General features: G+C 39.8%; 2 protein-coding genes across 2 annotated transcripts; one reads left to right on the plus strand and one right to left on the minus strand.

Moving 5' to 3' along the window:
* Positions 1–920: 920 nt before the first annotated feature.
* LOC141790243 (potassium voltage-gated channel subfamily V member 2-like) lies at positions 921–5,945 on the minus strand. The gene is made up of 2 exons (XM_074669974.1): positions 4,611–5,945; positions 921–1,264 (listed from the first exon to the last, which is right to left on the minus strand). The coding sequence occupies exons 1-2, from the start codon at positions 5,943–5,945 to the stop codon at positions 1,001–1,003; spliced, it is 1,599 nt and encodes a 532-aa protein (XP_074526075.1). The 3' UTR covers positions 921–1,000.
* A 5,268-nt stretch (positions 5,946–11,213) lies between these two features.
* Positions 11,214–26,125, plus strand: LOC141790245 (transmembrane protein 150A-like). Its single transcript, XM_074669975.1, has 8 exons — positions 11,214–11,551; positions 16,493–16,769; positions 16,989–17,036; positions 17,172–17,258; positions 17,681–17,748; positions 20,693–20,820; positions 20,902–21,079; positions 23,485–26,125. The coding sequence occupies exons 2-8, from the start codon at positions 16,705–16,707 to the stop codon at positions 23,784–23,786; spliced, it is 876 nt and encodes a 291-aa protein (XP_074526076.1). The 5' UTR covers positions 11,214–11,551; positions 16,493–16,704; the 3' UTR covers positions 23,787–26,125.
* The last annotated feature ends 1,590 nt before the right edge of the window (positions 26,126–27,715 follow it).

Raw genomic sequence — 27,715 nt, forward strand, 5'->3', positions numbered from 1 at the left:
TTGACACATTTGTTGATGATATAAAATATTCTGTCCATCATTTTACACTTTATTTTTAATTCCCAACTTCACTGAAGCCATATGAGCTGAAACACATAGTAAATTTGTAAATTCCCTGTCTTGTGTGTTTTTAGGAAAAAAAATATGATTGATGATAAATCCAAAAAAGTCTGATGGGATAAGGATTCCTTTGGGTGTTTTAGTGTCCTTTTCTTAGTGTCTTTTTAAGCAAGTCTTTTCATTAATGCTCCAAACTAATTAATAAAAAAAATGTAAATCTGGATACAAAATAATGGAGGCCTTAAGAGGTCTTGGTTAAATATTGTTTGCAAAGTTTTCTCAAGATTAGGAGAATCCCAAGAAAACAATGCTCGGTATTCCCAAGAAAGAGAGATCATTTTCTGTGCTTTTGCAACTTTATGAAAGCACTAAGAAAGACAGGAATCGACTCCACTTACCTTTATTGTGTAAAAAAACAGAATACTCCCCAAGGGGATTAACAAAGTATATCTTCATATACAATAGGAGAAAAGCAGCTTGGCAAGCCATCTTTTGGCTAACGATAGCAATCACCACAATGTTTTAGTAAATCACTCGAAAGTAATTTCATTATTTTGATAAAAATGAGCTTCATTTTCATATTTCTTGTCTTGCGATGACGAGAAAGATAGGTCAAGAGCACAAGGAAATCACTGAAATTTACTCATTATCTTTGGAAAACAGTGGAAACAAAATGTGTTTATTAATAACCTTTTAGGGCTTCCATACAAAAGCAGAAAGAAGAAAAAAAAAAAAAAAAACCAACAACAAAAACAAGCTGCTTCATTGTCGTCTCGCATTGTATGGCATATCTTCCAAGCATGCTGAGCTTTGAGCTTTGAGCTGTGTTTAAAACACCTGAAGCTGAATCCATCATGCCCCTGTTCATCTTTTAACCCTATCACATTCCTCTTTAACAGATTCATATTCCAACATTTTATTTATCTCTTGCATGTAAAACTCAGTGTGAGTCATGGTTCTGGCCCCCCAGGTTCCTCAGCTTCTTTAAAGTCCGTTTGGCGAATCTGACTTTCCCTCGTTTCTTCAGAGAGGCTGTGTACTGATTGGACTTGAGTTTGGAGTAATAGTCTGAGAACTTGTTGAAAAGGATTGATATGGGCAGGCCATTGAGGATGATTCCAAAAGAGATGCAGATGAAAGCAAAGAGACGGCCCAGGATGGTCTCTGGGTAGACGTCTCCATAACCCACAGTGGAGATACTGACCTGCAGGAGGAGAGGAAAGCAGTTAGTGTTAGAGACTCAAAGAAGACCGGTTCAGCAAGTGTCTGGTTTGGTAGACAAACTGTGTGCAGTCTCTGGTAAGAAATATCCACTTGTTTAGTTCCTTGTATTAAGCACATCATTCCTATTTAAAGAGAATAAACAAAGTTTTTTTTGACACACCTACAGGTTGTTGTTTTTTTCTTTAAGGTCTTTTAGTGTCTTGAATAAGGACATTTTTCTCGACTTATCAGGTGAATGTGACTCATGCTAAGTCTAATTAGACAATTTCAACAAGAAATGAGACATAAACACTTGTCTAGATGTCTGTTTTGCAGTGTGACTGTGACTGGCAGGGCTCTAAAAATAGCAATACTGCGGGTTTAAAATCTACATTTTCCTATATTTAGACATCTACAAAAAGTGATGCATTTTGCAGGGTTCAAACAGGAGTCATGTGAAGCCAGGGTTCAAACAGGAGTCATATGAAGCCAGTAAGACCACCAGCCCCTGTTCAAAGTCTCTTCTTAGAGTCTGTCTGATCCCTCAGAGCTCTAAGAGAAGCAGCATGTACACCTGTGCTGTCTGGAGTGAACTAGACCTATAGGTGACCTCAATCTACTCTCAGTCAGTGTTCTTATAAATAGCCTGAGAGGCCATTGGTTTGGTTCAAACCTGACCTCAGTGCTCCTTTGACGGTAAGTAGGACTGCAGTGAGTCATTCTCTAAAGCCTTTACTATTCATATGAATGTGTATGTCTTGGTTACTTCTAGTTTCATTGCTTAAGTGATGTTTGTTTTGTAACTAGAGAAAAATATGCCTCCAAGGCTAAGTTAATTTCAAGCAGAGCCCAGTTAGGTTTGACATTCTAGTCCTGGTGTGTAATTGATACAAATCCAAAAACTCACAAGTTATAGCTGCATCTGGTGTCAAACTCACAGCTTATCGCTCTGACACCTTAATCCATTATTTTATGTTTTATCTTATATCCATTATTTTATGCCCCAGACCTTTACCGTTAGGCCTCACTCTAAAATGAATTATCGTTTTCACCCAGGGGCACAGGTAAATATGAAAACTGTACAACTGTAGAAAAGTGTAAACAGACCCCAAGTATAAAGAAAACAAGCATCAGCAGACTGACAACTGACCTTGTGAACCCTTTTTATGTGCATAACACAAGGAAAGGACACTGTGGTGTGCAAATAGCCTATAGATATTTGCATATTGTTGTAAATAATGATGAGATGATGGATTTATTGCTTAAAATTGTGGAATTAAATGTAGCATGTTTCTGCAGGGGAGAATCCAGGGGTGGCCAAGGGTGGCCAGCCTGTTCCCAAGGTCTGATTTGCTACCAAGCAGCAACCAACAGTCAAAAAATATGAAGCCTCAGCTGAAGAGGTAAAAGTGTCAAAAACAGCAATTCTCCAAGATTCAGCTTGAGGCTATGGAAGTACTTAAAACCACAAACACACTCGGTAGAAAAAGCCAATCTTTACAGCAAAAAAAAAAAAGAAAGAAAGAAAAAAGATGTTTAAAATAATAGTTTTGGTCCGAGTAGCTCAGTTTTTTATCAGCACCTCCTGCACCTTTCGTTTCAAGTTATTAAACTCATGAATTTTGCCCATATAAGGGAATGACTGATTTGACTGACAGGTGGGCACCCTGTAGCTGTCTGCTAAGAGGCTAAATACCCGCCTCTTTACATTATCCTAACATGAACAAGGCTATGTTGAGTTTAACTTTTCCAATGTGTCGATACTGTTTTCAAAACATAGACTATTTTCCAAACTATACTAACATTCTGTATGTAGTGTGTAGTCTGTGAAAAAGAGCAAAATCTACAATAGGCTAAAAAATGCCAAATGTCCTGCAGATCTGAGAAAATCTCTGTATGCAGTGGGCCAGTCTACCTCTTATACTGTTTCCCACAATGCATAGTGCTGATACTTTTCACCATCTTTTTCTGTTTAGGTTTTCCACCTCAGGTTTAGGTGGATCACCACTACCAACTAGAATGAGTCGGGGTTACAACTACAATACAACACTAATGTTACACGTTCCGTGACACAGAAGTGAAGTAAAGTGGAACAAACACTGGTAAATCCTTTTACTTCTAGTCTTAAAAGAGGTGTTAACTTCTATGAAATTCTTCTAAGCCTGTATAAACCACTTAAAAACTTTCTCAGGCTTTATATGAGTCATTAGGAAGCAGTTTTTCCACAAGTTGTAAAAATAAAAACCCAGTACATTACCAGATTTATTTTCAATAAATGATATAACTTCAGGTGTAAGATTGAAATCAAAATATGAGGAAATCTGCTTTTGTATAATCTAATGCCTTTCACAATTTTTTCTTAATTAAAATATAAATCATACCTTAAACCACCGGTCTCAATGTTTTTCAGACCATGGACCCCCAACTGATAGAGACTGATATAGAGAGGGATATACATTCAGAAGCTACACACCAGAAATTTAACACTTGAGTGCCTATGTTTTTGTCGTAGAAGTAGATATAATTAGTAACTTCAAATTAATAACTTCAAACCTGTCAGACCAGCAAAAGTTTGTCTCTTCCTGGCAAAAGGAAGCCAGAAAGAGGCTCTTTGGTTGGTTCAAAACACACTAGTGTTTATTTCCTTTTCATGTAGTTCTAAAACAGAGCAACATATTCACTGCTTCTTTTTTTAGAAAATGCTGCACGTTGGTAGCTATGATGATCAGGAAGGCCTTCATTCAAAATGAGCTCTCAAAAACCTAGTCCAGGAGAGAGAGTGTTGAATGGAGCCTCGTAGTTGTCCTGAAACCATTACAATCATTCAGAGGATTATCATTTCCTTGGTCTGGATTAGACGAAAGATACAGGCTCTCAGCCAGAGAGGGAGGGGAAAGATCTGTTTACGGGTTTATTCACAGCAGCGGGCAGACTCAGTAGATCACATAGAAAGATTTTAGTAGGTTACTCCACTTTACAAAACTGATGTGCTGTGAACAAAGTGATGAATGTGCTTGACAGATGTAATGGTTGTAGTTTAAAACACTCCCTGATGGGGTGAGTTGTGAGTCTCACAGCACGGGGTGACACATCCTGCAGAGCTGACCTCCTTCTGTTTGTAAGCCAAGTCGTGCAGAAGTTTAATCTAATAACGTTCAGAGTTTAGAGATGGTGCCAGCTTTAAAGTAACTCAAGGACAGGGCTCTTGATTTTGCTTACATAAACAGGTTACTCTGATCTGTTTGTTAAGTGTAGGATTTATCTCATGTGCCTGATTCGATAACTCTTGATTTTCTTGTACTTTCTTAGAATTTCTGTGTATCCTCCTCTTTTTAAGTGGTACTTACAGCCGCCCACCACCAAGCATGAGGGATGCTGGTGAAGTTTGTCTGTGGCATGTCGTGCTCCACAGTGAAAACCATGGCTGAGAAGGTGAAGATGCCCATGGCGATGAAGAGGAAGAGGCAGCCCACCTGCTGGTAACACTGACGCAGAGTGAAACCAAATGCCCTAAGACCAGTGGAGTGCCGTGCAAGCTTCAAGATGCGAAAGATCCGCATCAGTCTCATGATCCTCAACACCTGGCCCAGCTTCCCCACCTGCCCCACTGCCTGCATGTCGGCCTCATGCTTCATGTAGTTTTCCTCATTGTCAAAAAACTCCAGGATGGCTTGCAGGTACTGAGGCAAGATGGCGATCAGGTCCACGGTGTTGAGGACGCTCCTGCTGAAGGATTTGAGGTCAGGGGTGGACACCAGGCGAAGCAGGTATTCCATGGTGAAGAAGGCAATGCACATGGACTCTACATATTCCCAGTAAGTCTTACCGCTGAGCTGGCCTGAGTGAGTCCTGTACTGCATCTCCTGCACTGTGTTCAGAGTCATGGCCACCAGGGAGATCAAAACAAACAGACTGGAGGCCACGGCCATCAGCTTGGCCTTGATGGACGAAAACGGCTTCTCCATGAGGTTCCAGATGTACCGACGCTTCTGCCCCATGAACATGTCGTGAAAGAGCTCCTCATTCTCCTCTATCTCTACCTCGGCCTCCAGCTCCCTCTGGATCTTCAGCTGGTCGTTCAGCTCGTCCTGCCTCTCCTCGAAGGAGATGCGGCAGCAGCGATGGGTGTTCTTGATCCTCACGCCCCAGTAGTTGATCTCCTCCAGGAAGTTTCGTGGACACAGCTCATCCTTGATCCACAGCACCCCGGTCCTGTAGAAGTTGAAGATGATGTGGAAGACATCTGGATCCCTGTCGAAGAAGTACTCATTGTTGGTCACTGTGTAGTCATCACAAAGGTCCAGCTTCATGTTGTGGTCTGTGTAGGTGGCCAGTCGTCCTATCCTGGTTTTGGGATACTTTGCTGCCATCTTGTAGGCGATCTGGTAAGGTTTACCTCCTACATTGATGTTGATCATGTAGTTCTTCTGAGAGGATGAGATCTGCTTTGAAAAGCTGCACAGAGCACTGTCATCCTCATCGTCCTCGTACTCTGCGTAGATGTCGTAGATGTCCCGGCTCAGCTCCTGCATGGAGTTCCATGTCTTCACGCAGCTCTCCTTGGCGAGAGGATAAGCGCTCTCTGAGGGTCTCCTGTTGAGGTCTGAATCTGTGACTTTGTAGTTGGGAAACAGACTCTGTCTCCTGTTCCAGAAGTTGACCACCTTTTTGGTGCTCCCCATGTCGTCCCCTGGACTACACAGCATACGGAGCACTCGGAGCCGCCAGCATTACTGCTGTCTAATACCCCCTTCAGCTAAGCATTGAAGACATGAGCAGGATGCCTCATGGCCCCATTAATGTTGCTGACTGAGAGGATCCACGTGCTTACAGGACATCTAAATACCATTATCCCTGCTGAGCTGCCTGGCTGACATGACATTGGCCCAGTGGTACAACCCAGGTAGTGCCCATTGTGAACTTTTCCCAGTTTAGTTCCTAAATAATTCCCTTTGTACATATGTACAGCTTAAAATTTGGTATGGTGTTCCAAAGCATAAAAACAATAATTTTTTTCCTTTCAGTGATTAATCAATGCAGACGCTCTGTGCATTAATCTTCAAGAAATCCCCACAGATTACTCAAGGAAGTCATACAGGAAGGCTATGATCAGACCTTCTGTTGCAGGCTTTTATTATCCTCTCTTTTCTAAAAAATACAACAGCTTGAGTTCTTTTAAATATGAATGAGTTACTTTTTGAGATTTCTATAAATACTTTTCTCATTGTTCATGACATGAGATTCTCATACTGAAGGACAACAAAGAAGGCTGGTGGATTCATAAAAGAGGATAAAGACTTTAAGCATTAGTCTTCACCCCACAGGGAGGGGCTGGAGGATTCATCACAACCTGAAGTGAGGCTCTGTTTGCAAAAAGAAACCCTTTTTATAAAAAATATCTAAACTTTTTATTGGTCATTTAACACATTATCATTTACAACTTTCCTGTAATAACTCACTATGTCAGCACAATTAAAGAAGATAACTTTGCTTGCTATCAAATCCTCTTATTTGTTATCAGATTATTGTCCTACTCATCAACACAGGCACCAGTCCAAAGACGTTGTTATGCGAGGTTATTGGCTGATGCCATCATGTATACATACACTATATTAACCTTCATTTATCATCGCTGGGCCATCCACAGCTGACTTGTTAAAACATTTAAGGACTTAGCTTGTTAAAGCAGCTGCATTTAAACAGAGCTGGCATACTTAAGCTAGTCTTGTTAGAGGAGTGTGTCAAAAGCACCGGAGGTAAACTGGATTTGTTATGCAAACCTGCTCACATGCACATAGAGAAAATACCGTGGCATACTGACTGATATCGTAGACTTTTATAGGTCATGGATGTGATCAGAGCGACGTTAATCAGATTTCCTAGAAGTGCTATAGAGCCAAAAAAAAGGGGGGAAAAAAAGCGTTGGAAATGCTGACCCTACTCAAATAGGCGCTTGGCCTCCAGACCAAGTAGCAACCTCTGTTCTCAAAATATGAAGTCTTTACAGAAGTGTTAAAACTGCAGTTCAGGTAGTTTCCTCTTGAAGCTGGCTGCAGACTGCACACTGTACGATGGTGATTTTTTTAAATAACTCCTTATTTTTGAAGTTATTAAACATTCAAGTTTTGACCAAATAAGGCTGACAGGCGGACACCCTGCTGTCTGCACAGAGGCTACAGGCCCACTTCTTTACCTCACCCTAACTTGAACAATATTATGTTGAGTTCAGCACTCCCAGTGCGAACAGGGGCTACAAAACTCTGTTTCAGAAACAAATGGAAGATGTCACAGACACTACATGCACATATAATACAGTTTTAATATGGCTATATATCACTCATACCTGCTGCACCCCCAGTTATGCTGATTTATGTTTAATGATTTGCCTTAACCTGTTGAAACCAAAAAATGTAACTATTTCACTATCATTTGTTACAGTTATTATTTCTTAAAATTCTGATTATCATTACTATCATTTTTATTATTATCATTTTATCATCAATGGTTCACACAGCAGAAGGTTCAACAGAAGACCACTATGTTTTTCATAAAGTACAACCCTGACTCTGTAGTAGAAGGGCCTGGATATGAAACTGGTTTCCCTGCAATCCTTACTGAAAAAGTTTTGAGCTTTTGAGCAACTGCAGCCCCCCCCCCCCCCCCCCACACACACACACACACACACACACACACACACACACACACACTTTTTTTTTTTTTTTTGCATCATTTGGATTTAAATGGTTTTGCTTTTAAACAGTGGCGAACTCATGTGAGTCCTTCTTCAGTTATACAAGAGAAATGAGACATTTTTTTTAAGTTCCCATATTTTTCATATATTGATCTGATAATAGTCCAGGAAACGGAACTGTAACCAAAGCATTATTTCACAACTCTCTACTTGTGTTTCAGTGGGATTACAATCTTTAATGCATCTGCATTAAAGATTTATGGTTTCCTGTCAGTTACCTTTGTCCAGAAGATTTACGGAAAAGCTGCTTAAGGAACAAGAATGCATGAACTTTAATCCCTCATGAGGGTTCATAAAGCCTCCTGTTCACTGTGTTCTCTATAGGGTCAGTTTTTTACAGCTGAACACACACACAACACACACACACACACACACACACACACACACACACACACACACACACACACACACACACACACACACACACACACACATTGACTAATAACACTAAGTTGTCCAAAGCAACAATAGAAACTTATCTTATTTGGTCATAATCCATAAAGATTGTGTGGTAGCACGTCATTCACATCACCGACCACACTCAACGAGATGTAACCTGAAATGTACGCACTCCTGGAAAAAGTATACTCACTCTCAGTCTAGTAATTGTTTACTGAGTTGTTGCAGACTCTAACCACAATATTAAACAAGTGACCTTTAGGCTGCTTATTTGCAGTTGAATGACAAGTGACAACATTGGTTATTCAGAATATTTGTGGTTGAATGACCATAAATATTGAAAGCAATCTGTGAACACCCATACAACATTCATTTACAATAATATATCTGATTGTTATGAATGACAGACATGGTATCATTGTTGAAATAACTGAACTCTGGAGGAGATGAATAAATATTAAATGTTAGTAAGGAATGTAACTCAGATGAGGTGGTGCATGGTGTAAACACACACAAGGTCTGCAGTGCAGCAACAAGCAAACCAAAGATAAAAGTCAAACTAAATAGCAAAAAAGAGAGCTGAACAAATGATGGGTGAAGAAAGCATCCCAATTCAAAGCACCCTCTCAGCTAAATTTAGAGGTTTGTTTAGAAAGCTTGCAGCTTCGGAATAAACAAAGGTTTGCACAGGACCAGCTTGTCTCTTACTTTTGTTAAATGTAGAAGAGGGAAAAAGAAAGACGGAAAGAGAAAGAGGGTTCGTTTGTCACAAGGTAAAGCTGTTCTGTTTTAAGTCAGCAGGAGGCATCAATGATACTTTATGAATTGATAAATCTTAAGTGTTCACTAATGCTGAAGACCTTTGAGTTGTACATCCGCAGTTTCAGGAACTATAATACACAGATATAGAAATAGAAAGAGTGAGTTAGATTCAGAATACTGTGACAATTTTCAACCATTTACAAATAAACTCTTGTCAGAGACATCCCTGGCAAGTATGTAGGCCACCAGACTCTTTAAAAAGATTTAATCAGAAATGAATTTTGATTTTCATTTTTTTTAAAAATCACTTTTGCTTAAGGTGTTGGAATAATAAATGCTTTTTTAATCTAAAAACACGTACTAGAAAATAATAATGTACCCTAAATTCTCTAAATGTAACTCTAATTTTCACACATGTAGTTGGAGTTGTGGTCAAAAGTGAATCAAAATCATTCAGCTGCTCCACACTCAGGGATAAGTTTTTCACTGTTTGGATAATTAAAAAAAAAGAGTTACAATGCATTTGGATCATTTTAAATCACTATTTTTCTTTCTGTGAAAACGTAAATTTTCATTTGCCAGAAAGGTCGCTTAAGTAATTTGAAAGAGATGCTGAAATGACTCTGTAACACGTATGTGGTTGCGAGTGAACTTGTATTCTGATGTGTACTTATCCCCCTAAGACAAGGACAGCAGACATACTACCATCAAATTGTTTTGAGTTCATTGGCATTTATTTATTTTATTAATTTTAAAATGACATTAAGGCCCCCTTTCCTTAAAAAAAAAACCATTTTATTTTGTAGACACATGCCTAGTTATTTTTTAATATAGATATCATTCAAAAAGTTAGATGGAACAGAAATCAGAGATAATCTGTTATCCAAAGTACATATTAAAAAAGTTTCTCTTATGTAATTTTATGAGGTAGATTATCTAATTATCAAATCAAACTTCTTATTGGACATTTTCAACATCACACAGCAGGGCCTGACTGTGGGACCTGTGTCAAGTTAGTGTCAACACAATGAGACCAGCGATAGTGTGATGGAGCAAAAATAAAGGCCTTTTTTTTCTGTGACTCAAAGTAACAAAAGACAACTCCAACAGCACGAAAGAGCTGTTAACTTGTTGTAATAAAACGTAAAACTTGTTATTTAACAAATAAGCAGATTAACTCTGACTTATTAATGGTGAACCTTTTAGTAATCTCTATGCACTATACGTGATCAAAACATGTCTTTTTGTCTTCTTGCTTTTGTTGTAAAAACAAACAAACTTCAAAACCAATAAATCAATCAATAAATAATGGCTCCAACACTTTTGTTTGAAACAACTTCAGATGTTTAGATGTTGCTCAACTACTTGTTGTTTCAGTGAGGGAGTTTCAGCATGTTTTCGGAGTAATAAGATAACTTTCAAAACTTTTTTATAGAGTACAAACAGGGGTTTTTGGCTTTTAAGAGATAAAAAGTGTTGTATATTATTTGAAGGTGCTGTGAGGACTATCCAGAAATTTAGTGTTTTCTGGGATAGAGACTCCATTTCCCATGAGTAATAGCACTCACTGTCTTAATCATGTGACCCTTAATAAGGCATGCACTTGTTTTTGGGGAAAAATGAATGAGAGCAGATTTTTTTTTACTCTACTTTTCTTTGTTCTAAATAACTTTTCCCCGGATGCAAAGTTATGACGTAATGTGTTTTTAGTCATGTAGAGCAGCCATTGTTTGAAACTTGACAACAATCACACTTTGTAAACTCAGTCTGTGTAGTTCAGTGTCCATAAGGGAAGTAGACACAATAAACTCTCAAGATTGAACAGACCACTGTAGAATAACTGCCGCATGTGGTTTGAAGCACACATTATCACAAACAGCTAAACCTGTTGTTGTCTATCACCCTCTAGTTCAGCTTTCTTCTGCCCTTTTGCTTTTTGACAGTCCAGCCCCACTGTCCTTCTCTACTAAATTAACCCAAGGAATCCTTTTCAGCAGAGCAAAAGGACAGATCTTACTTACCACTGCTAAACTTTGTAGTTCGGGGTAGAGTTATGATGGGGGCTTTGCAGTGGGCCTACATGGATTCAGGTCATCCACAGACATTCAAAAATAGCTCATTGAAATAACTGACTATTTCCCAGATAATCTCATTTTATGTAGTAGATTATACACGGGTGGTGCTAATGTGAACGTGTTTCACATTCACTCATGCAGTCCTCAAAGGGACCTTAATGCAGTAAGACCGAATTGACATTTTATTTCGAAGAGTATAACCGGAAATGATTTCTGCGGTTAGCCTCCTGTGCCGAGGAAAACGGTGTTTTTAAAGGGAAACCAAGGTTGTTGAGGTCTGTGGTGGCACAGCGGGTTGAAGGTAGGAAAAGGCTTGTTTCTGTGTCTTTCTGTCTCTTTGCCGGGGCTGCTTTTAGCCTCTTAATGTCGGCTGTTTAGCAGTTAATCGCTTAGATAAGCGGAAATCAAGTGTCAAGTGAAGACTCCCGGTGAAGTGAATGCTAACCAGCTAGCAAGGCAGAAGCTAACGGTTCCCGCGAGCAGGCTGATGGACCAAGTGATGTAGCGCCGTTTGTCTCTGTGCTGTTGTGCGAAAAAATAGCTAAATGTGATTCAGCTTTTGAAATAAAACACACTTCCACGGTTACATCGAGTTTAACAGGTATTGTGGGGGATATTTGCTGTGAATGACTGCGGGGGGTGGAGGTGTTATGGCCCCCTGTACATGTACACATAGACAGTCCTGTTTTAGGGAACTCAGTGTTTGAGCAGCTCCTGAAAGGTTAGTGAATATTGAAATATTTAAGGGCTATTATTCAGTCTTTTAACTGTCTAACTCTAAGGGAATCGTGCTATTTTGTTCAAAATATTATTGTAGATTTACATTTTATGCAAGTTACGTGAATATAAAAAATAAGAACATTCTCTTTACTACAGTAAATAAGGTGAATTCCGGTATATTGGGACAGTTTGTCACCTGACTCTTTGCAGTAGTGTGAAAGGACACTTAAAGTAAACAGTTACTAAAAGTGACATGCAAATGTTGTTGACTGATGCCGAAAAGGAAACAACTGATTTGATGATGTATATTTAGTTTTTATTCCAGGGTTGCCTTATTTTATCTGAGTTATGACATCTTAAACAACAAAATAAGGCAACTGTTTGGGAAAGCTGTGTTTGATGAGTGCTGATACTGTGTATCATCCACCAAACATATATATATAAATATATATATATATATATATATATATATATATATATATATATATATATATATATATATATATATATATATATATATATATATACGCCTTATTCCCATGTCTAGGATACCACCAGCAAACATTACAGCAGGCAGTGTTAGTCCTGATTAACATGGTACAACAGACGCTTATTTAATTGAGTTTATGTCATATTAACAGATGGATGAATGTACAACAAAACTGTCTTAATCTTGAGCTCCCAGGCTGGGGCCTACACTTAAAAAAAAACTGAAAGTGTTTGTCTTATTTTGTCTCATTAAAATTAGTATTGCTTACATACACCTCACAAGTCCAGAAAATTCTCTTATTTCAAGATTTTTAAAAATAAAAATCTGCCAATTCAATTGTTTCTTACCCCACTGGCATTTTGCACTCTTTACAAGCTATGTAGGTATCATTTTCCTCTTTTAATCTCTCAAAATTTTATTAAAAACCCCTGCGCTTGTCAGGTGGATCTGGCTCCTCAGGCTAATAAGACAGTTATCATTAAATAAAATAAGGTATAAACACTCTTATTTTCTGGAGTGCAGTCCTTGTGTCCAAATCAAAGCAAGGCTGACATTCAGTTTCTCACTTCCTGTTTGATATAGTGCTACACTATACATACCTGGACTGATGACATCCGCAATCAAAAATCTAATTAAATTGGTCATTTATTTGTAAGGCATGGAGCCCGCCCTCCATGACGTGAAGGAGGAATTCAAACACCCTTTTCTGTTACCTCTTCTTTATCGTTTGTGATGAATCAGCGATGTGTTTTTTAATAGTTTTCTTTTATGTGGTCGTCTTGCTTTGATTGCATGCTTCCCATCTGGTTTAAATGTTATAAAACAACCTGGATTTACTGTGAGTGTTCTGGCCTTTGCTCAAAGTACCATAACTGAGAGTACTTCAAAAAACTTTAGCGCTCAGCTGCTGACAGTGTACATTCTGAAGAGGGAACATCAAGCATGTAGACCAAACCATGTAAGGAAACCATCACACTTCAACACTCAGGGCAGGAGAGCAACATGGATGTATAAAACAAAGCTGTTATGAGAACTTCTGCTTATGCAACTCTGGTGTTTGCTTATTGAAATGACCTGGAAAAGAACATCATTCAAACAGAAGAAAGAAACTGAGAACACTTCTAAAAGGACAAAATGTCCCGATAATATTGTGTATATTAGTTGTATCAGGATCAGCAGCAAAGATTCTCTTCTTAAAAAAAGCTGAAGTTGCCTGAGATATCTTAAAGGTGAGAAATTGACTGTACACTGTACAAGATAACAAAGGATGACGTGATTAAGCATGGAGCTGCTGAGCTGCAGACAAATGTCGTGTAAAGAGCAAATATTAGTTCACTCCTGATCCAAGGTCTTTTTGTTTTCCAATGTCCATGCAGATGGAGGAGTGTGTGTGGCAGATGGAGGGTGTGAGAGCCATTGTAGGCTTGAGTGTATGTGTGTTTATGTGGGGGAAGGTGCTTCAGTCTAACCTTTAACCACGACATGTCCCTGCTTCAAAAAGCAGCGTGTACTCCTGGTGACCTTACACAGAAACAAACACTGCTCATGGTGCCGTTGTGTAGCGTGGTTTAACCAATATCAACTGGATGTGTCAATCTGTGTAAAAATGTCAAAGCCTCTCTTGATTTGGTTCCTGAAGTGCCTTTCAAGTTGTCAAGTCTTAATTCTCACAGCCGCTGTTCTTGTTGTAACTGTAAAAGAAAAATCACAACTTTTCAAAACAGGGCAGAGGTCAAAGCTGGAGACAGAGTATGCTGAGGAATGTATTGGGAGAATATTATAGAGCTCCACAAGAAGTAATTAAAACATTCAGTAAACCCTTCTTTGTTGGTTCACCTTTCTCAGAGAACAAGAGCTCCTTTTCATTTGGATTAGTGATAGTCCAGCTCACCTTAGTCCACTGTATACCCCCTCTGCTCTGAGGAAAGGACATATTTGTAACTGAACACTGTGTAAAGTGAGACCGCCTGTGTTGTTGCTCCACACATCTCTCCACCACAGAGCTGACCTTGTCTGAGTCCTCACTCCTACAGGGATACTCTTTGCTCTCACAGCACCTATCCCATCTGTGTTACCGCTAAACCTCAGTGAGACATGTTTGTCTGCATTTTGTGCTTGTGTAAACAGAGTTCATGCTCTTTACTCGACAAGTTGGAATAAAAAGTGACAAAATCAAACTGTAGAAAGGCTCACTAATCTCTTAACGGTTCAGAGTCATCATGAGGTAATCTAGTGCTGAGGGAATGAGCAAATCTGTGTCAAAGTAAACAACATTTTAATTTTTTTTAGAACTGATGATTTCTTGAATACTGGATACCAATCCAAACTTTAACGTGTCAAACAATAGCGCTACATAACTTCAAGCAAATACATTACCTCGTAGTCGTGGCCAAGTTGTCTTGAACAAAGAAAAGTAGAGTTGAAAAAAAGATCTGCTCCTTATTCATTTTCATCCAAAACAAACACACACCTTGGCAAGATGCTGCGTTCCAGTTTTACCAGGAACTGGGAAGTCGGGAGTGGGAGTGACGTTATCTCAGAGTTCAGCGTTCCAGTTGCAGAGTCAGAAAAACTTGCCTTAACAGCATTATTTCTGTATATAAACATCAAATAATACTATTTATTTATACCGCTGATTTATTGTGACTAACACTAGTCAGAAATTCTGAAATTAAAAAAAAAGAGTACAACATCTGAACATCGGAAATTCTGACCTGGGGGTGTTCCCACTCGGAACTGGGAAATTCCAACTTCCAAAAATTCAAAAATACCGAAAATCACGAAACCGAGTCTTCATCCTGGAAAAACACTACCGATTTCAGCCACAGGTGTCACTGCTATCATCACAAAACAGAAAATCCTTCAAGCACCTTTAAAGAAAGCCCTGATTTTTCAAAATTTTAAAATCCCCATGGATTAATTTAAATGTGACAAGAGAAATTAATGGATTTTTGATCATTTGGCAGACACCTTTTTCTTAAAAAAAGAGAAAGTGTAATATAAAAAAACACACATTTGAGGGGCTTAAACATTTTTCAGGCTGTCTTGTCCAGAAAAAGCTCTTGTGTTAGGTATTTAAGGGCTTTTTCCACTGAATCATAGTTGTAAAGATTGATTTATTCATACAGCACTTTTTAAAAACAATGGTTTGATAAGTGCTTTGACAGAGAAAAAAAAACAAAATACACAAGAAAAAAGCAAGAACCGTAGACTAAGGATGCACCAATCCTCATCCTGGTATCGAGGTATCAGTCTGACCCAGCCCCTTAAAGTTGGATTAGGTATCGGTGGGAAAGGGCCGATCCATGGTGCCGAACCAGGCCCTTTTTTTTTTTAGCGGTGCTCCGTTGATTTAATGTTGCCTCTGATTGACTTTCTTTGTTTTTTGCTGCATTATCAGTCTACAGGGTATAAAAGTTTAACACTATATAGTAATCTCTGTACTTCCTGAAGCTTTGTTTTTACCAAACAGCTGGTAAACATTTAAATATTTAATAGTTTAAATACATATTAACTCCAATAATTCTATATACTCATTTTTTTCCTTTTACCAAACATATCACAAGTGTTATCCCACAGTAGGGCATGCAGATTAATAACACTGGTATTGGATTGGTACCAGTATCGGTCGATACCCACAGTCCAGGTATCAGTATTGTGACCAGAAAAGTTGGATAGCTGCATCTCTGCCCAAGAAACAAAGAGCTTTAACACAACCCAACCCCACTTCCCAAGCAGAAAAGTAGCACTTGAGGGGAAAAACAGTGATGAAAACCCAGGTGACATATTTACCAAACAACACAGAGACACAAGAAACACATAAACACAACTAGCGCTAAATTGTTGATGTGTCGTCTGTCACTTGACACATTCTCTTGTTGGTTTACTGTTGTGAGATGATTCCTGACACCCCAGGATAAAAACGATGTGCATGTCACACATCGGCTGGCTGTCATCTGTTCTCTTTTACATCTTAAACCACGTGTATCTGATACTCCTTAAAGAGAATATTCTGCTTGTTTCTTCTTTCAGGTTGCTGCTGGTAGCAGGGCCCTGTGGAGCAGAAGAGCTGTGCCATTCCCCCTTTTTTCCTCTCATGTCCCCCCCTGTGTGTTTCCCTGTGTGTTAGTGACCCCGCATCCCCACTCAACCCCAACCTGATCCCTCGTCTTGTGTTGCCACTCCTGCCCCGAAGCCCCCCTCTCACCCCATGCTTGGGACAAAGCCAGCTCACTGCCAGCCCAATGACTGCCTGGATCGTCCTGCCTGTCAGCCTGTCTGCCTTCTCCATCACAGGAATATGGATAGTGTGAGTACAGAGACACGGTGACTAAATGTGTCACACTAAAACATTATGTGACAGGTTTTGAAGAGAATTGATGCAAGAATCTAATTTAAGGTATCAAAACTGGAAGCAAATGTCTTTAAAGACTGAGGCACTACTTTTTTCAAGTCTAGTTTAATCTCCTCTCTTTAAAACTTAAGTCATGAAGAATCAGAATACATGTAGCTTGTTCCTCGTCCTCAGGTACGCCATGGCTGTGATGAATCACCACGTCTGTCCTGTGGAGAACTGGTGAGTGATTTCCTTCTTCTTGATCACATGAAACGTGTGAAAATTGAAAAATAAAACATTTTAATCTTCTAAAATCTGAGTACAATCAAAGTGACCACCAGGGAATAAACTGACCTCATTGTGTCACCGCCTCAGGTCTTACAATGTAACGTGTGTAGAGGAGCTGCCCAGACCAGGCTTTCCCAAGACATGCTGCACCATCCAGGACATCCCCCTCATCAGGTCTGTTGTTCTGCTCTCCTCCTCTCTGCACATCCCAACGTTGTTTCTGCTGGAATACAAAAGCAGTTTAGTGTCAGCATAGGCCCAGAGGCATGAATTAGCACCTTGTTATGTTGTGGCTCTGTGACAGTCATTAACCCACGCTCTGCATAAATTGCATTTGTCTAATCTGCTAAGCCTCAAAGCATGAGTGAGTACAAAAGAAGTCTTGTAAAAAGGCACCATGAGACTTCCAGGCTTTTTACAGGAAAACGCTCAACTAAGTTTTAGTTCCCATACTTAAATGTTAAATCAGAAAGTTATTTCCTAATCTTGAATCAGAGGGTGTGGTTGAACGTGGGTGTAAAAACTCTGATGGTAGAAAAAGGATATGTGTACACACAATGATACGTGTTAAAGTTGTTTGTCTTGCTGTTTCACAGTAAATGTGGCTCCTTCCCTCCTGAAAGCTGCTTGTTCAGCCTCATCGGCAATGTTGGAGCCTTCATGGGTAAGATTTTAATCTTCAATGTCACTGAGAGGAAACCTGTACTCATAAAGAGCCTTAGTAAAACACAACTTAACCTTGGACTTCTGTAGACTCTGCTTGTTTTCATAAAACCACCTGCTGCTCATAAGAGACGCTTCAGTAAACAAAAACACTCACGCTCTCCTCAACCTCAATCTCGCTGACTGTTGCAGTGTCTAAACACAGTTATTGTTTGGGAATTGTTTTTGAATCAAATGTTTATTATGAGGATGAACGGTGGAGCAGTGGTTACCTCACTGCAAAGAGATCTCTGGTTGGATTCCCACATGCCTTCTCCTTGTACACAGCACAAAGTTAAATCCGACCATGTGTTTATTTCTCATTTTTAGTCGAAGTTGTTGTATTAGACTGTCTTATTAGAAAAATGTCTTATTTCAAGACTTTAAAAGATAAAAATGAGGCCTGAATTGCTGGTAAAGAGTAAAATAGAATTTGAGTAATACATTTTTGCTAGTCAAGTTTCTTGGAATAAGAATTTCTTTATAACACTGCAAAAACTGGAATCTTATCAAGTGTTTTTGTCTTATCTTCAGTAGAAAATTCCTTTTTAGACTCAATATGAGCCAAATTCACATGACCAATCCAGAAAAATGTCTTGTTTAAAGTTATTTAGGGACAAAAATGAGGTCTGAATTGCTTGTAACCAGTAAAAAAATCTGCCAATGGAAAAAGAGAAAAGTTACTTGTATTAAGACATTGTTCCAGTCTCAAGGAAATTTTCAAGCAATTTTTTCTTGTTCCATTGGCAGATTTTTTTACTAGTTACAAGCCATTCAAACCTCATTTTTGTAATCTTATAACTTGAAACAAGACATTTTTCTGGATTGATAAGTTGAAAGTGGCTCATATCAAGTATAATACGACAATTTGTACTTAAAAAAAGACAAAAACACTTGATAAGATTTCAGTTTTTTGCAGTGAACAAGAAACTTGACACATTGGGTGTCTCTCCTCATTGGCAAATTTCTTTTACTCTTCACAAACAATGCAGGGTCATATCTGCCTCTTATCTTGAAATAAATCATTTTTCTGTGTCTAGATATTACATGCAAAGAAAATGGATGGATCCATATTTTAACTATTTACCTTCCAAAAAACAAACCCCTCCATATGGACAGATTTCATTTGCTTCCTGTTTGAGTCTGTATCTCTGTCACTCTGAGAAAGACAATCAACGCCTGTGTTCAGACTGGCTGGAGGTCAGCTGCTCCTAGCAGGACTCTCCCAAACTGAGTTTACAGTTAGAATCAGTCCCTGCTGAGCAGACGATCTCCTGGAGCTGAAGAAGCTCCAGCCTGCTTAGAGTGTCAGAGCTGTCCATCTCTCACCTCTAATGTAGGAGAAGTGAACCTGTAGCTCACCACAGGCTCTATTTATAGACTTTCCTAGCCACTCCATTAACCTCGAACATGATATCATTATCTGGAGGAGAGTTGGTGACATCATGAAGACATCAGACAAAATGTTATCCTGAACTTCAGACCGCTTATTTTGAGTATGATGACCAGATCTGATGCTGCAGGCGGGTTGAGAGCTTCACAGGTTCAGTGTCTAAACACAAAGACGGCCGTCAAGTTTGATGAGTTAAATCCTCCAAAGTAGACTCAAAATACTGTCACTGATAAATGATTCTACCTCTTAAAGCATCTTATTCTATCCATCACATCACCAAATACTGGGTTTAGAGCAAGAAGCTGCTGTCAGGAGAAAATGTGTGTCATTTAACTCAAACAGGAAGTTCCTCCATCCGGCTGTTTTAAAGTTTCCTGTTATTTTTCTGAATCGTGGTTGTTAAAAAATGGTTGTTCAGAGATTTATGTGCTGGAGGATCTTGATGCTGTGTGCAGGGACCTCCAAGGCTCTTGACCATTTGAACTCTCTGTGAGGTTTTCAGGAAACCAGTGGAGTCTCAGAGATGGTGCTGTGATTTAAGAGAAGCCGCAGCACATGCAGACTTAAAGTACAGACACAAGAGTGATAAACTCTACTCTCAGCCTTCAGGATGAGGGGTGTGATTCTGCGTTTTCTTATATGAAACTCTAGTATTTGATTCAGTGAAGTGCAGCCCTGTAGCTGTGTGATCTGATATGTGGTGAAAATAAAGAATCTAAAACTTGAGTAGCCGTCCTGTAAAGCCGAGCTGTGTGCTCGGTTTGTTTAATTCATCCTCCACGGTGCCCACAGACGTCAGCCACTAACCTCATAGAGACACAGAAGGGCTGGAAATAGCCTGTGCTCTCTAATCAATAATGAATGCGGCTTTCCTTCCACTTCCCCCCTCTGCCCTCTCCTCCTGCAGCCACCCTCCTCGGCCCTCCTCCTTCAACTCCTCCCCCTGTGTTGTTTTATTACCACTCAGCTGCGCTTCAATTTTCCCCATCTGCTCTTAATTGCATCCCTCTCTCTGCGTTCACTATTGATCCATTATTTACTCTTCCCTTCCTTTAATGTGCATTTATCTTTATTTCCAGTCTCCTGGCTGCTCTTCTGCTTCATCTGTGACCACTTACACATTCATAATCTGTCTGTAAACTTTGGTTTGTGGTTTAGTATTGTTGTTAAACTCTTTTCTGTGTTACTGCGATGGATTTAGTATTTAAAGAGTTAGCAAACTGCAGGGAGATTGTTTACAAACTTAATTGCTCAACTGGCAAAGGAGAGGAGACACTTATGCAACAGGAGAAGTCAACAGTTGAGAGACGACGTCTCGTGTTAGACAGCTGTTAAAAAACGGAGAGTGCAGTCACATGATAGTACTCAAGGCAACACAGACACGTTAAAGAAAGATGTCAGTTGCTGTGTTAAGTGAAAGGTGGGGTTTCTAATCCCTACATTGACGCCAAGCTGTTAAGATTTTTTGTTTCCCAGATGTTCAGATGTTTCTCTCTCCTCCTGTGTCTCGCAGTGGTGATGGTGTGCCTTCTACGCTACGCCCAGGTCATCGAGCACAGTCACCGATGTTGGGTGAACACCAGCGCTCTGGTGTCTGGCTGCACCAACGCTGTAGGTCTGGTCATGGTGGGAAACTTCCAGGTAAAACTCACACATCAACCCACTGTCAGGTGATCCTTCTTCTGACTGGTGCACAGTCTGACTGTTCTCTCTCTTCATCAGGTCGATCACGCCAAATCTCTCCACTACGTTGGCGCTGGAGTAGCGTTCCCAGCAGGGCTGCTGTTTGTGTGCCTGCAGTGTGTGCTCACCTACCGGGTAGCCGTGACTGCCCTTGACTACTGGATGGCTCATTTCCGAGTCGCTCTGGCACTTGGAGCTATGATCTCACTCGTCCTCAGTATCCTTTAATGAGAGAAATTAATAAGAGGTATGATTTGAGAGTTCAAGGGTCCTGCTATTACTTTAAAAAAAGAATCAGTAGGTCAGAGCTCTTTTGTTGGCCAGGAGAGATTTTCATAGAAAACCAATGGGAACACTTAAAGGAAGTGTAACACTTATTTTTTGGCATTTTGTTGTCTGCCTTGAAGTTCTGTATTAACTTTGCTTTAATTTCAACCTACACACTCCACCTGATTCCTTACTTTTCACCTCTGTCTCTTTGAGACAGGCCCTCAAATCTTTTCTCTTTTAAATAATATATGCGTATTTTTTAAAAAATATATATTTTTTTACTATTCAGGTGAATGCAAGCTCATATAAAGTGTAATAGATTGTTGTTATTTTTAAAAAAAAAATAAGACAAACACTTGCTTAGATTTCAGGTTTTGTTAAAGGTTTTGTACAGATGACCTCTATGGATAGGTTTCTTTCCTATGAGAATTACCATGCGTGTGGTTTGGTTTGTGGTTTGATGTTTTGCCTCACTAAAAGTGACAATATCCTTATCCATCTTCATTCCCGTGTCTTCCATATCTCCCACAGAGTTTTATCCTAAATTATTTTCTTTTTTTTCTTTTTCTGTTCATTACCATCCCATTTACAAGTCTCCTGGATGGTTCATTTGACAAGTGCAAAGTAATATGAACTAAGCATGCAGGCGCAGTGGGCAGCAACGCAAGGGGAGGGGAGACAAACAGCACAAAACCAAAAGTCCCTCAAAGGAGCTTTAGATGTGTGTTTGTTTTTTTAGAATGAAAACTTAATACCACCTCTTTAAAATAACAACAGTAACATAAATATTTTATTTCTAGGTCAGGAAGTTCAATGGCCCTGCATCAGCTTGTGATCTCACACACCAGACTGGCTTAAGGCCTTTGCACACTGAGTCAGTTTTTTTTTGTCTGAAACTTATGCACGTTAGAAAATAAATTTGATCCCATGTTATGTCAATCATGTTCGCACACTCCATCTGAAAATTTCGTCCGTCATTATTTTTTTCAGAACAGGTTTGATTTGGGTTTTTTCCTCATCTGCCCAGCTCATTTCCTGGGTAGTTTGACTATTCAGAGATGCCGTAGGCTACTTGCAACATCAGATGATGAATGAAGACTTGTGTGTGTGTGTGTGTGTGTGTGTGTGTGTGTGTGTGTGTGTGTGTGTGTGTGTGGGTGTGTGTGTGTGTGTGTGTGTGTGTGTGTGAGTGTGTGTGTGTTTGTGTGTGTTTGTGTGTGTGTGTTTGTGTGTGTGTGTGTGTGTGTGTGAGTGTGTGTGAGTGTGTGTGTGTTTGTGTGTGTGTGTTTGTGTGTTTGTGTGTGTGTGCCCCCGTGCGCATTCCTCAAACATACTGACAGCTGCTGTTCAAGGATCAATTGCTTGATCACTGCTTTATGATTCCATTTTTCTCATACTGCAAAATTTCGCAAATAGTACAAAATGAACTCATCGGATTCAGTGTGCAAGGTGTCTGTGTGTGACGTTTTTTTGTGAATTACGGATCCAAAAAACGCATCCAAAAAACAGACTCAGTGTGCAAAGATCTTTACTGTAACAAAGCCACTGTGACATGAATGGTCACTGTGCTTTTATGTGCTCAATTTAGGCCTAAATAGCTACATTACAAAAGGTCTAAAAACTCCTGTCAGGATCTTAAACTCTTCCCAGAGCAGTTAACATCAAGCTCAGTCACTGTTTGTGGATAAATCACTGGTGCGGTCTCTGGTTTTCCTATCCTTGTCTTTGTCCCTGAGACTTGCCTGTGCAAGTCAACATGTCCGTCCTTCCGCCCTGAGACAGGACAGCATGTTCACGATGACAGCTCTCCATGCTCACCACTTTCTTGACCACTGTCGCTCCTGCTCACCTCTTCATAAAGTCCAATCAGAAATTAGACAGTAGAAATGTCTGTTTCTAAATCAGCAGACGACTCTTCACAAACCACGTATTAATGTCCTCCCATCAGGAGGCAGTTTCTTACTCCTAACTCATTTTAATCGTCCTTTATTTTTTTATTTCTGTCTGCAGACTTATCGTCTGTGTGGTCGCACAGATTAAACTCATTTCTCCATTTAAATGATGTGATAAAGTAGGACCGTCTATCCCCTGTGAATAAACCTCATTCATTGACTGTTTCCTATTTTTAACTCGTCTTTTTAATGGATCAGCAGAGAAAATTGTAATCCATCCCTGATCATGTTATGAATTCACATCTGGTCCCCTGAGGTTAAGCTGCTCGTCATGTATCTGATTATGTAAGAGGTTGGACTCAGCCTCTATTCCTCTCTGTCCTGTGTCTCTTCACATTGGGTGAAGTAGAAAAGAAGCTCTGTTCAGATGTTTGTCCTCCTTAACCTCCTCCTCCTCCAGGTGGCATATTCTTCATCCACGAGAGCTTCGTCCTGCAGCACGCCGCCGCCATATGTGAGTGGGTCTTCACCGTGGACATCCTGGTCTTCTACGGCACCTTCACCTACGAGTTCGGCACCGTCACCAGCGAGACCATGATGGCAGGTCTGCAGCAGAGTCACCACCACGGCTCGGGGGTCATCATCGGCCCCAGGGCACGGGGCTCGGCAATGGGTGGGGCCACAAAGGGCCTCAAGTCCCCTGGAGGAAGCAGCACATCCACACATCTCAACTGTACCCCTGAAAGCATAGCCATGTTGTAGCTCTGCAGAGCAGCCCACTCAGCCTCAGCTGAGGGGTTTTCAGGGGCTCCCACAGGACGGGTGGACGGCAGAGCAGCATGTGGGGAAGGCGGAAGTTCTGATATCTTTAAGCATCAAACCAATACCAGGTTATCCAATCTGTAACACTCTTTTATTTCTAATCCAAACATCGGTGCAAGCCCCTTCAGTCGGTCACCTCCTGGGCAGCGGGGTCAAACGGAGCATTGAATGTGTGGAGCCAGTCCTGTCCTGGAACCATGAATGTTTTCTAAGATGGCTGTTTATCGAGCAGTTCTTCACTAGAGTAGTTTTTTTTATAAATGTGCATCACTGGTATGCTCACAGAGTTTTTCCTCCTCTTCAGACACTCCCCTCATGATATACCTGACGCTTCGTGGCCCACCTGTTCTGGCCTTTTGCTTCTTACTGCACGGCACACTTTTTGAATGAGATGTTTGAGTTTGCGTAGTGAGTAGAAAATCTTGAATGTTTGAGAAGTGAATAGTCAACAGTTCTGTATGTTTTCTAGGCTTTAAGCACATGGCCTTTTTTATCCAATCAGACATCAGTTATCTTGATAAAAACATTCACGTCACTGAGCGGGTTCATTCGGCACACTGATGGTGTTTTAAAAACTATTATCTCTTGTATCCTGAGCCATTTTCAGAGGTCATAATCCATTTCACTGACATGTGAGAGGCTGCAGATAAAAAACCCTTATTGATCCGTCCTGGTGTCAAAACCAGGACTGTGTGCATCACAATCACTTTGAGCTGAAGAGTCTGTGAAGTCATTTCATTACTGTCCTAAAAAAGTCGCTAAATCTGATTGGTTCTTTTGATCATCTCATGCAGCGTTAGGTTTTCTTTTACTCATGTCTGGTGCAATAATTGTCATCAATCACATGTTGAAGTTGAAGCTCCACAGGAGTGAATAATGCCTTTTATTCAGTGAGTTAGAGTTGAACACAGGGCTCGTTTTGTTCTGTTTTTATTTGGAGAAGATGTTTAAAAGTGACTCATTGTAGTGAAATTTAAATCTGACCAACACTTTTACTAAAGAGCACGTCTTGTCTACACACTGATTTGATTCCAGGCTGGACCCTTGGAAGCCTTATTTGAGTTTAAAGTTGTTGTTTTTTCTATCAAAGTGATGTGAAGCCTTTTTAAGTTGAGTTAAGTTGTTATCGGGGGATGTTTTGTCTTCAGGAGTTACTGAGAGGTGAACATGATGCCTGTAGACTTGTGCCATAAACCTCATGGCGTCATAAGTGAAGTGTTACAGCCACATACTACTGAGAGTTTCTCATGTTACGCTTTATTTTCTGTTGCCAACTTCTCAAAGTGAAAACTACTGCCACAAACTATCACTGCTCAATCAAAGCTGACGAATGCCAACATGTACGTTTATATATATATATATATATGTGACACTCAGATCTTTCTTTAACACACTCATTCACAGTATTCAGACGTCTGCACGGTGTTTCATTCCTGACAGTCGAACCACTGGATGCCAGCAATATGTGTTTTTAAAAAAGGTCACATCACCTACCTCTTTTATCTTTTGTGGGTTTGATGTTCGAGGCATGTTTTCCATCTCAGTGGTCGGTGGATTCTCTTCTCATAAAAGATGTTTAATCATGCGTCAGGTCACTTTTTCTTTACTCTTTGTGCAAATTCTTTCACTTCTTTTTCTTTCATGGGACAGCAGCAATCCTGATCTTGCCAAAAAAAAGACTGGAAGTTCTGTTGGTTTTCTGTCTGTCAGCAGTAGGTGTATGAGTGCACAGTTTTAGCCTTATCCCTCGTACTGTGCCAGGGGAACTGATTCTTTTCTGTGTTATTTTGTGTTCAGCTGTAGCCTATTTCACCAAACTGTAACTAAGTCACCGAGAGTGACTTCAACCGGCAGCTTGTATGAGCCCTCACACCAGGGGGGGGTTGATCGATTCTTGTAACAGCATCTCCTCCGTAACATCACGTTCACAGGCCAAACTTTTGTGGTGTTTTGTTTTCTTTTTGTTGTGTCAGAAAGCTGTCGTATGGTTTCTCTGTTGGGAGTAGAAAAGCTGCCTGACCCGTACATGTCTCCAACTCCAGCAACAACACAGAAACAGACATCTATAAAAATGTATTAGTCTCATTCCCTGGTTTAGAGAAACACTGAGAGAAAATGGTATCGAAAGAGTTGGAGCAATCCCCAAAAACAAGTCAACACAGATGATTTTTTGTTTCCTTTTATAAATTCTGTAAATATGTATGATTTGTCTATCATTTAGGTATTTTCATTTGACAGAGATTTATATTCAAATATGAAATAAAAATGATAAATTATTAGCAGATGGTTTCGTGGATTCTTGTTTAGACACTTTGTTTTCACACAGCAGAACAGAAGCAGCGATAAAGACATCATCATACTTGTCTCAGAAACAGGACAGAAAAATGTCTCAGTGATCTGAAATTGTTGCTAACAGCATCTTTGGGAGGTTGATTATATAAGAAGTTGGTTTAACTCTTAGCAAGCAGAAATAGAAACATCTTAAAAATCAAACATGACTGACTTTGATACATGATTACAAACATCAGCTGGTTAAAACTCACACTTTGGTTCATTACTGCACATAACTGATTAGTCTAATGAGGAGCGGACATGTGATGAATAAAAATCCCCTCAGAACAGACTCTTGTGACTCTGAAATGTTCCTCTTTAGTCTGCCAGAGAAGAGGCGAGTCTTTATCATTCATCAAAACTTCACAGCATGAGTCAAAGGGCAAATCTAATTTCATAATCTTAAAGTTCCACTTTAATCACTAAGAGGCTCTATTCAGTGAACACGTCTCTGTTAAAAGTCCTTACCAGCTCTAGAGAAACTCTTAAAACAGTCTTAGTAATAAAGTTAACAGACAAGCGTGTTTCAGTGAAATATATAAATTAGGATGCAGTTTAGTTTGGATGCACCGATCCAACCTGGTATCAGGTATTGGTCCAGTGAATCAGAAAGTGAAATCAGATAACAGTGACAAAGAGCTGATCCAAAGGACAGATCTATTTAACTCTGTTCTATGCTTCTGTGATTACAACAACCGTGTGCATATATATGTATGTTATCAGCAACATCTGAAGGTGAAGTTCAGCAGATCAGAGGTATTTCACATTTGTTTCACCAACAACGCTGACTGCAACATTTGCAAGTTGAATTCCTGATTAATCCACTGCTGATATTTACAGTATTTACACATCTATATTCCCATACTATAATACAGTAAATTGAAAGTGCCTGTGAGAAGTTTCTAAGTGATGTTGAAAAACTTTCACCTCTATATATTTATATGCTCGATCGTAATCCAGGATTAAAAGTGAGATTATCTGCCCCAAAATAAGTTAAGCAGTGAGAAGAGAGATCTGTGTTTTTTCTCTGTTGAAAACAGTTTCTTGGCTTAATTTTGTGGTAAGTTGAAAAGAAAAGGCCATGGGAGCAGAAGAAAACTGAACAGTAGAATGGTAGAGCACAAGCCAAAACATGGGTTAAACTGTTTGTGCTGATCTCATCCCAACCCACATGCAGCAGTTATTCTGCAGTGGTCTGTTCAAACTTGAGAGTCTATCAATAACATGAAGAGTGAGGTTACATTAGCTCTGCTTGGTGAGGTTGGCGTTGGTAGGTGAGCACTAATAGGGCATAACCAGGATTCTAAAAGAATAAAACAATTTTTTCATGATAGTCCTCACAGCCCCTCCAAAAAATGTCATTAGAATTTGGTTTTAAGTAACAAAAGTCTCAAGTTGCCAAAACATGAGGAAATTATGAATCTCATCCTCACATTACAGAATAGAGGATGTTAAGTTAATAACCAGTACTGGTTTTGGATGATACCAAAGTTCAGGTACCGGGACTTGTAGTTAGATCAGTGCATCCCGACTCTAGC

Source organism: Halichoeres trimaculatus, unplaced genomic scaffold (genome assembly GCF_033239565.1).
Source record: "Halichoeres trimaculatus isolate MK-OKI-2021-1 unplaced genomic scaffold, fHalTri1.1 fHalTri1_scaffold_5, whole genome shotgun sequence".
NCBI lineage: Eukaryota > Metazoa > Chordata > Actinopteri > Labriformes > Labridae > Halichoeres > Halichoeres trimaculatus.